Source organism: Piliocolobus tephrosceles, chromosome 13 (genome assembly GCF_002776525.5).
Source record: "Piliocolobus tephrosceles isolate RC106 chromosome 13, ASM277652v3, whole genome shotgun sequence".
NCBI lineage: Eukaryota > Metazoa > Chordata > Mammalia > Primates > Cercopithecidae > Piliocolobus > Piliocolobus tephrosceles.
In genome coordinates this window covers 123,234,701-123,245,033 of record NC_045446.1, presented here as the reverse complement: position 1 = coordinate 123,245,033, position 10,333 = coordinate 123,234,701, and the positions used below count along the sequence as shown (strand labels likewise).

General features: G+C 38.0%; 1 protein-coding gene across 2 annotated transcripts in view; it reads right to left on the bottom strand.

Moving 5' to 3' along the window:
• Nucleotides 1-3,698: 3,698 nt before the first annotated feature.
• The window catches only part of GLB1L3 (galactosidase beta 1 like 3), a 40,161-nt gene continuing 33,526 nt past the window's right edge, over nucleotides 3,699-10,333 (bottom strand). For both annotated transcript variants that reach the window (XM_023185851.1, XM_023185852.1), the window contains exons 19-20: nucleotides 5,969-6,085; nucleotides 3,699-5,839 (exon numbers count right to left, since the gene is read on the bottom strand). In XM_023185851.1, coding sequence (XP_023041619.1) covers nucleotides 5,774-5,839; nucleotides 5,969-6,085 — 183 coding nt within the window. In that variant the 3' untranslated portion in view covers nucleotides 3,699-5,773. The remainder of the gene's footprint in view (nucleotides 5,840-5,968; nucleotides 6,086-10,333) is intronic.

Genomic DNA, 10,333 nt, shown 5'->3' with positions numbered 1-10,333 from the left:
ACTAGCCGGGCGAGGTGGTGGGCGCCTGTAGTCCCAGCTACTCGGGAGGCTGAGGCAGGAGAATGGCGTGAACCCTGGAGGCGGAGCTTGCAGTGAGCCGAGATCACGCCACTGCACTCCAGCCTGGGCGACAGAACGAGACTCTGTCTCAAAAAAAAAAAAAAAAAGAACTTTCAAATACTGAAGCACATAAGGAAACAGACTGACAGTTCATGTGGATGTGGAGAAAGTATATTAGCTTTGTAACTTTATAACTTTGGGAAGAATATGATATCCTCTTTAAGCCAACGATGTATAAAAAATGTTTTTAAAATATAAAATATGTAGTATAAACTATATAAACATTTTATATCATATGAAGTATAAATTTAAATGTATAATATATATTTGCATAATAAAGATTACATTATATCACAATTTTTATCATTTTAGAATTGCTTGATGAATACCATTTATAGCACTAAACAACATGCATGCCTTCTTTATAAAAATGTGGTTTATACCAAATTTATTTTTATTATTTAGTATCATTCAGGCCATGAATCTTTGAAGAAAAAGTCTTCTTTTGGGATTCTTGCCACCTCAGAATTTCATGAGAAGGCAAATCTCCAAAATTATGTGCAGCTACATCTATGATAAATCATTTTCAATTCAGACGGAACAAAGAACAGACAAGGTACAAAGGAAAAATGATAGTGGTGGGCAAAAATTGGGCACATTATATTCTCACTAATCTAACTTCAAAAGACAGACTTATAATAACACTTTTAAAAGATAATTTCTTATAGCTTTGAGTCTGCAGAAACTAAATAAAAAGCTTCTCAGAATAATTGCTATTTCCTGGTGTTTTCAGTAGCTTTTTGGCTGCCAAATAATTGTTTAAATCTGCCCAAGTTACGACTTCAAGGTACAAAGCTCCTTCTACAAAACATGCTACTAAAATATGTTTTCCTGAATTGTATTTTACTGTGTATCAATCAGTGATATTATTAAAATATCCATGTCTTGTATATTAGATGTTTGGGCACGCAGAAACAAATAGAAGTTGCCTTAAAGTTTGGTATGGTAAAACTTTAGCAATTCTTCTCCTTTATTCTTTATCATCATTTCTGAGTATAGCACAGCAATCCAAGAAATAGTTATGAAATGAAACATTAGGATATAAAGTTGCCATACAATTGTCATTGGGAAAGAAAGAACAAACATGGCTAACACCGTAAGTGGCTTAGGAATTACAGATGTATAATTGCTTCATTCACGACTTTCAGCTCATATTTGGAAAGAAATTTCAGCACAGTATAAGGTAGGGACTCTTCAACCAAAAACAAAGCACATGACATACAAAAGATTTTGAAACTTTCTTGTCTCTTTATGCAAGATGTTCAGAAAGGTTGAATAGCAACTAATACATGCTTTTTAAAAAGCTTCAGCAAAAAAGAAAAAATAGGGATTAATATTATACTTTGCAGAGAATAACAGCAACAGAGGCCTTACAAGCAACTAATGATTTATTTGCTGGAATCTGCTGAAGAAATAAACCCACTGATATGGCCAGAGAGAAGTTATCCTTCCATGACACCTGATGTAAGACACTACCACCTTTCTGTGGAAATGAAAGCTGAAATGCACATAAAATCAAAAGATTACCTTTTTTTTTAGATGGGGTCTCACTTTGTCGCCCAGGCTGAAGTGCAGTGGTGCAATCTTGGCTCAGTGCAACCTCCACCTCCCGAATAGCTGGGATTCTCCTGCTTCAGCCTCCCGAGTAGCTGGGAACTACATGCACCCACCACCACGCCAGGCTAAGAGTGTGTGTGTGTGTGTGTGTGTGTGTGTGTGTGTGTGTGTGTTTTAGTAGAGATGGGGTTTCACCACATTGGCCAGGCTGGTCACAAACGCCTGACCTCAGGTGATGCACCCACCTTGGCCTTTCAAAGTGCTGGGATTACAGGCATGAGCCACCGCACCTGGCCAATTTTTGTTATCTTAAAGTCCAATTGCATGACTTCATTGCTACATGTTTAGATTCAATGTTTAAGAGGATAAATTTTTAGGGAAATGCAAATCAAAACCACAATGAAATAACATTTCATACTCACTAGGATGGCTGTAATCAAAAAGAGAGCTTAAAAACAAGTGTTGGTGAGGATGTGGAGAACTTAGAAACCGAATACCTTGTTGGTGGGAATGTAAAGTGGTCCAGCCACTTTGGAAACAGGTTAATGGTTTATCGAAAAAGTTAAACACAGAATTACCATACGACCCAGCAATTCCTCTTCCAGGTATATAACCAAGAGAATGGAAAACATACAACCACACAAAAACTTGTGCATGAATATTCACAGTAGCATTATTCATAATATCCAAAAAGTGGAAACTCAAATAGTCATCAACTGATGAATGGATAAACAAAATGTTGTGTATCCATATGACGGAACATCATTCAGCCATGAAAAAGGATAGCGTATACACGCTACAGCATCCATGAAGCTTGAAAACGTTAAGCTACATGAAAGAAGCCAAACACAAAGAGTCACATATTTGATTCCACTTTCATAAAACGTTCAGAACAGGGAAATCCATAGAGACAGAAAGTCAATTCATAGTTGCCAGGGGCTGGGCGGAAAGGGGAATCAGGAGTAACTGCTTACGGGTTAACGGCTTCTACCTGGAGCCATGGCAACGTTCTAGATCTGATGGTGATGATGGTGGCACAATCTCGTGAATACACCCCACTGAAAATGACTGGATTGTAGACTTTAAAAGAGTTTACAATCCATTTTGAAAAATTTTATGGTATATGAATCATATCTCAAGTTTTTAAGTAGAACAAACGTTTCTCAAGTACAAGGTACTTTTATTTTTCTATTTCTACATATAGATCTGGAAATGTTTGCTTTACATATTACGGGGCTACATTTTTAGAAAACAAGTCAAAATCATTGTATCTTTCTCAGGAATTCAATTTCCATTACTACGAATAACCCTCTATACCTAGTAACACCTTCTGTCGTTAAGTCTATTTGCCTGATGTTAATACAGTTACTACAGTTCCTTCAGTTAGAATTTGCATATTTTTTATCCTGACTTTCAATCATTGTATCTTTATGTTAAAGGTGTATCTCTTGTAAAACTCAAATATAGTTTTCTTTAAATAATGTCTGACAACTTTTACTTTTTAATTATAGTTCATTTACAAAATTTACTATGGTTGCTAATATATCTGTATTTATTCTACTGTCTTAATATGTGTTTCTACTTGTACTTACTTTTCTATTTCTTTATCTTCTACTATCTTTTGTCTTTTATTGGTTAGAGGATTTTTGTTTGTTCTCACTCTATTTATCCTCCTAACATTTTTTAGAAAGTTAAAAGCTCTATGTACATTCTTTAAACATTAAGCTAAGTTTACTAATTATGAATATTCAACAAAGTCTAAAGTCAGTATCTGAGAATTACAGAAATCTTAGATCACTTTTTTTTTTTTTTTTTTTTTTTTGAGATGGAGTCTGGCTCTGTCGCCCGGGCTGGAGTGCAGTGGCCGGATCTCAGCTCACTGCAAGCTCCGCCTCCTGGGTTTACGCCATTCTCCTGCCTCAGCCTCCCGAGTAGCTGGGACTACAGGCGCCCGCCACGTCGCCCGGCTAGTGTTTTGTATTTATTTTTAGTAGAGACAGGGTTTCACCGTGTTAGCCAGGATGGTCTTGATCTCCTGATCTCGTGATCCGCCCGTCTCAGCCTCCCAAAGTGCTGGGATTACAGGCTTGAGCCACCACGCCCGGCCCTTAGATCACTTTTTTGCCATCATATGCCTCTCACTTTACACCATGTTTTTGCCTGGTCTTAAGAGTTTTATGCTGATGCTACCTCAAGTGAGATATTGGTGCTATTTGTATGGAGTTAACGTTTGTTCATATTCACTCTCACGTATGTCAGCATCCTTCTTGGACTCCACATTCTTTCTTAAAAGTCAGACTTTCCATCTGCTTGTGGCGTATCTTTCAGAAATTTCTTCTCAGCTGGGGTTCCCTGAGAGTGTGAAGATGTAATGCCCCAAGGCATTCACAATATGTAATGAGTTAACGTCTCTAATATGCATCCAGATGATACAATGAGACACTAATCACTGGAGACACTTTCCGCAGTGTTTAATTCTCCTATGGGACTTTGAGAAAGGCTGCTACAGAACACCATTTAGTGGGGATCTTTTGATACTCTCTTGATTTTTCTTTGTCAGAAAGTTCTATATTTTATTTGTTTTTCTTGAAAAATAGTTTTGCTGGGTCAAGAATTCTAAGTTGTGAGCTTTTTTTCTCTAAGTGCACTGAAAGCATTATATCTTCTGGATAGCATTTTTGCATTCATACTTGGAAAAGACTGGCATACATGTGGAACTAAGGTAGTAGCAAAAGAGGAGGTGCCAATCAGAGCGACATGATTTCAAATACCTCTTTGAACCTTGGTTTCCCATCTGTAAGACGGGTATGTTGCATGGTTGTTGTTAAGTTTAGATGTTGTAGATGTGACAACTGAAATACAATATGTACTCATGATCATTATGATTATTAGTTCTGCTTTCCTCCTTTGCCCTACATTTTCTACAGAGTTCACAGGTTTGAGGCTAGATCCCCAGAGAATAAAGTTTTACGTAGAATTGTGGAGGTATCTGACAGAAGTTTCCTCCATTGAAATAGTCATTCAGACTAGTGGGAGAGAAGATAATCTGACATCACATCTCTGTCTTCATTCCAATCCAAACAGAGAGTTCTCTTCCCTCTGGACACAAGATTACTGACTAATTACTTGAAAGCCCTAGGTACTATATTTAACAGGGTGATAAGATTTGTTTATAATGCATTGGTTTGAATTTAGGCCAAGTGGTATGTTTTGTTTATAAGAAAGTGTGTGGTTCCCAATGGTGCCAGTTTTTTCAAATGGCACCACTGGCTTTTCAGAGTGGTTGGAATATTCACGAGTGTGTGGCTAATCTCACTAATACCTACCCACTCTCAGGCATTGACTATAGCCAGAAAGACAGGGAGTCAGGAGACACAGAGAACCCCGTGCTAAGCTTTGTTGCCACACGTCTGAAGCAAATGACCAAACTGCTGTTCCTTCTCTGATTAGATGTGACACACAGGGTCACCTTGTAGACACATAGTTGAAGGGAAATGAAAGACATTGTTCATTGCCCTCTGCTTTCCCCTACTCCATACACACACACACGTGCACACACACACACGTGCACACACACACACAATGCACACACACACGTGCACACACACACACGTGCACACACACACACAGAGACAGAGAGAGAGAGGGAGGAGGGAGACCATGAGTTTGCCCATTAGTACATGCAATACTGTCTCTGGCATGAGGAAATCAGTACCCTTACTCTTCCCCAGGCTACAGACCTTTCCCTTCCCTTCAATTGAGTATGGAAGGCAGAAGTGAAACTTGTTTTTATTTATTCACATCTACGTAAGGTATGTTTAATTAAAGAATAAGAGCCTGCTAAGGATTAAGCATTTAACTAGATAAATCAGTCGTTAAAGATTTTGAAGACTTTTTAAAGCCTAAAAGTAGGCATCATATAGATAGACTCCAAAATACGTAACAATTCTTCTGCTGGTTTTTGTTGCTGTTGTTATTTTCACATTTTTGCTATTGTAAGCAACACTGTGTTTGATAGTCTTAACATAAATCTTATTCCTCAAAAATGACTTACAGATGAACACCAGCAACCCAAAAAATATGTTCAGACACGGTTTTACAGCATGGGCTTGTCTGTAGATTTGATGTCTGAGCCACTCAGCATCTTTTCAAACAAGATGACCTGAGAAGAAAAGAAAGGCTGACAGTGGGAAAGGTGAAGCCTATTTAATACAGGATGAAAAAGACACTGCAACTCACATTTTGATCTGAAAGTTTATGAGATCTCAAGGCAGAGACTGGGGTGACACACCTCATTGTCTTCTGGATGAAGCCAAACTCCAGGAAGGTACAGTGTTTTCTGAGGCCCAATATTCCAATATCGCCCAAGGTTACGTCCATTGATGAACACGAATCCGTAATTCCAGTTCTGAAAGGAATGGTGGCTTGAGATTTGGAAATAGGTTCACCTTAGCAAGGTAAAACCTAAGGCACTTGGGGAGTGAGAACAAGATTGAGATACTTTATGGCACTCAAAGGGAGGCGAGTTTAGAGTGGGATATGTTATAGAATTTCTACCTTGCACTCTAGGAACGAAAGAGAAAAACATAAATAGAACCAACCCTCTAATGGTAAGGCTGCTATTATTGTTCCTGTTATGTGATATATAATGTTATATATTTTAAAAAGCAGATCTTCTACTTCCAGAAATAAATATCAGGTAATAGTGATGAACACCACCGCTGACAGTGGCTATTAATATAAAAGCTGGCCGGGCGCGGTGGCTCAAGCCTGTAATCCCAGCACTTTGGGAGGCCGAGACGGGCGGATCACGAGGTCAGGAGTTCGAGACCATCCTGGCTAACACGGTGAAACCCCGTCTCTACTAAAAAATACAAAAAACTAGCCGGGTGAGGTGGCAGCGCCTGTAGTCCCAGCTACTCGGGAGGCTGAGGCAGGAGAATGGCGTAAACCCAGGAGGCGGAGCTTGCAGTGAGCTGAGATCTGGCCACTGCACTCCAGCCCAGGTGACAGAGCGAGACTCCATCTCAAAAAAATATATAAAAGCTGTACATTTTTTAAAATCTGCTTACAATATAATGAAGAATTACAGGACCAAGATCTAGAAGAAGAAAATAGAGAAACAAGGAGACATCCAGGCAGTTTTCCACTAGAGGCACCTGCTTATTCTGGGATATAACAAAACGATCTAGCATATACAATTGGAGTCTCTGAAATGCTCCAAATTAAAGGACAAACGTTTCTGGACTTGACTTCAAATAAAGTAGTTACATGCTACATATAAGAGAAGCATCAAAAACATAAAGTATTGAAAAAATAAAAGAAAAATAATGAATAAAGATATGTAAACCCTAACCAAAAGGAAGTTGCTATAGCTCTGTTAATATTCAGAAAAATAAGGCCGGGCGCGGTGGCTCAAGCCTGTAATCCCAGCACTTTGGGAGGCCGAGACGGGCAGATCACAAGGTCAGGAGATCGAGACCATCCTGGCTAACACGGTGAAACCCCGTCTCTACTAAAATACAAAAAATTAGCCGGGCGTGTTGGCGGGCGCCTGTAGTCCCAGCTACTCGGGAGGCTGAGGCAGGAGAATGGCGTGAACCCAGGAGGCGGAGCTTGCAGTGAGCTGAGATCCGGCCACTGCACTCCAGCCTGGGCGACAGAGCGAGACTCCGTCTCAAAAAAAAAAAAAAAATATTCAGAAAAATAATACTTTAAGGCAAGAAGCATTATTAGAGATAAAGAGGGACATTTCATGATGGTAAAATTCTTAATTTACCATAAATGTATATACAACATACATAAGATAAAAGCATAGATCCAAAACATATCAGCAAAACTGACAGAATAATAAAGAGAAATAAACAAATTTACAACCTAGTAGGAAATTTTTATACAACCTTTCAGTAGTCAATAGGCAAAGCAAATATCAATAAAGATATAAAACATCTGAAAGATGATTAACAAAATTGAACTAATTGACATAATAGAACATTGATCTAACATCTACAGTATACACATATTCTTTCAAGTATACCTCAGAATATTTACAAGCTTGATCCTGTGTTAAACTAGTTTTCATATAAACTTCTCAGACTATAATGCAATTGAGCAAGAAATTGATAACAAAAAGATAACTATAAATATCCAAATTCTTGGAAATTAAGAAAATCACTTCTAAATAAACCATAAGTCTAACAAGTAATGACAAAGGAAGTTGGAAAATATTTGAATTCACTGATGATGACAATAAAATAGAGAGAAACTTGTAGAGTATAAGAATATCAGCAGATTTTTCAGTAGAAACCTTGCAGGCTAGCATGGAATGATCCAATATATTTAAAATGCTGAAAGAAAAACAACTGGCAACCAAGAATACTACATCCAGCAAAACTGTCTTTCAAAAATGAAGAAGAGATGAAGACTTCCAGACATACAAAAACTGAGGGAGTTCATCGCCACTAGACCTGCTTTACGTGAAGTGCTAAAGGAAGTCCTTCAGCTTGAAAAGAAAGGAACTTAAACAATACCAAGAATCCACAAAAAGTATAAATTTATTGGTAAAGATCATCGTGTTTCTCCCCAGCAACAACATGGCCCCCAGAGTGGCCTACAGCTTTCTGGACAGTGCCACCAGGACATCCAGTGCCTTAGGTTGAATACTACCTGCCAAGAGGTACCATCAGTCTGCACTGTTTCCCTTAATATGAGAAGAAAGTACAGCCCTATTATAGCAAAGTTCTGGTCCCAGGGAAGCTTCTCAATGTCCCCAAAAACATGGAAGTTGTCATTATGTGCAAGTCTTTGTGAAGCATGCGACCATCAACAATCCATACAGCCATATGAAGGAAAAGTGAAATTCCAACTTAAAACTTAGAGGTGAAACAGCAAGAGTAAGTATTTTATAATTCCTAGCAGACTCAAAAAGATTGACCCTAACCTGCAGGATAAATTGCAGACCTTCTCTTTTGCTGGGCTTAATTTGCCTGCCAGCTCCTTACAAAACCATCTTTAAGACATTCTAAAATGCCCACACCGAGGTCACCTTGTTACCTTCAGAGAAGCACTGACGTGTGAGGTGCTCACCTTTAGTATCAGCTGTTTCTTACAAAACCTTCATTATTTTTTAGATAGAATTTGTAGTTATGATTAAAATGTCAAGCTAACATGGCAACCCTAAAGCAGCAACTATCCAACTAATAAGACACTAAAATGATTCATCTCTTTCTATATAGACATCACTTGTCTTACTACAACTTATTTTTTCTGTGTTTCAATATGAACCATTACCCATATAATGGAAAGTATAAGATAAAAATTAATAATACACTAATATGAAATATGGCTAATTATGTACGTTCTGAATTCTTGCTTTGAAGAATATAATTCCTAAGTCATTAAAAAATACATATTAAATTTATTCTTATTCTATGTAAAAAAAAAAAAATGGTATGGAAGTCATTTCCGGTATAGGCAAATCTATAAAGATAATAAAAAGATTGCTGTGGCCGGGCGCGGTGGCTCAAGCCTATAATCCCAGCACTTTGGGAGGCCGAGACGGGCGGATCACGAGGTCAGGAGATCAAGACCATCCTGGCTAACACGGTGAAACCCCGTCTCTACTAAAAATGCAAAAAATTAGTCGGGCCTGGTGGCGGGTGCCTGTGGTCCCAGCTACTTGGGAGGCTGAGGCAGGAGAATGGTGTGAACCCGGGAGGCAGAGCTTGCAGTGAGCCGAGATTGCGCCACTGTACTGCAGCCTTGGCGACAGAGCGAGACTCCGTCTCAAAAAAAAAAAAAAAAGATTGCTGTTGCTAGGGGATGGGAGAAGAGGAAAATGGGGAAGTAATTGTCAAATGGTTATAGAGTTTCCTTTAGGATAATGAAAATGCACTGGAACTAGAGATAGTGGCTGCAAGGCATTGTGAAGGCACGAAATGCTACTTAACTGTTCACTTTAACAGAGCTAATTTTATGTTATGTAATTTTATCTCAAAAAGTCTTTTAAATGGGATGCAACCAAATCCATGCTCAAATGATGATTAATAACCTAAATTCATATAATTAAAAAGAATAAAGACTAAAAATCCATTATCTAAGTATCTATGACATTAAAAAATAAGGCAAATTAATCCTAAAGAAATTGAATAAACAAAATAATAAAGATAATGACAGAAATTAAAGAATCAAAAAACAAATACATAACATAGTGAGAGTCATAGCTAAACACTGTACTTTGAACGATTAATAACATTGATAGTGTTCTAGTGAGAATCATCAGGAAAAAGAGTGCATTGGTATCCTATGACAATGACAAGGGGCATGTGACTACCAATGATCTCGACATCAAACACGAAGATTTTAAAGGCAACATATTTGAAAATTTCGATGAAATGGGAAAATTTCCAGAAAAATATATTTTCTCAAAGCTAACTTTACAAGAAATAAAATCTGAATAGTGCTTTAATCTTTCAATAATTAAATCCACACTCGCAAACTTTCTCAAAAAGAAAATGCCAGCTATAGAGGCTTCACTAATGAACTCCATTACATGTGTAAGTGGTCCTTGTCTTATACAAATTCCCCTTCCTACATCCTGTAGGAGAGCCCTAAACCTGGCACCAAAACCTGACAAAGAGATTTCAGTCACAAACAT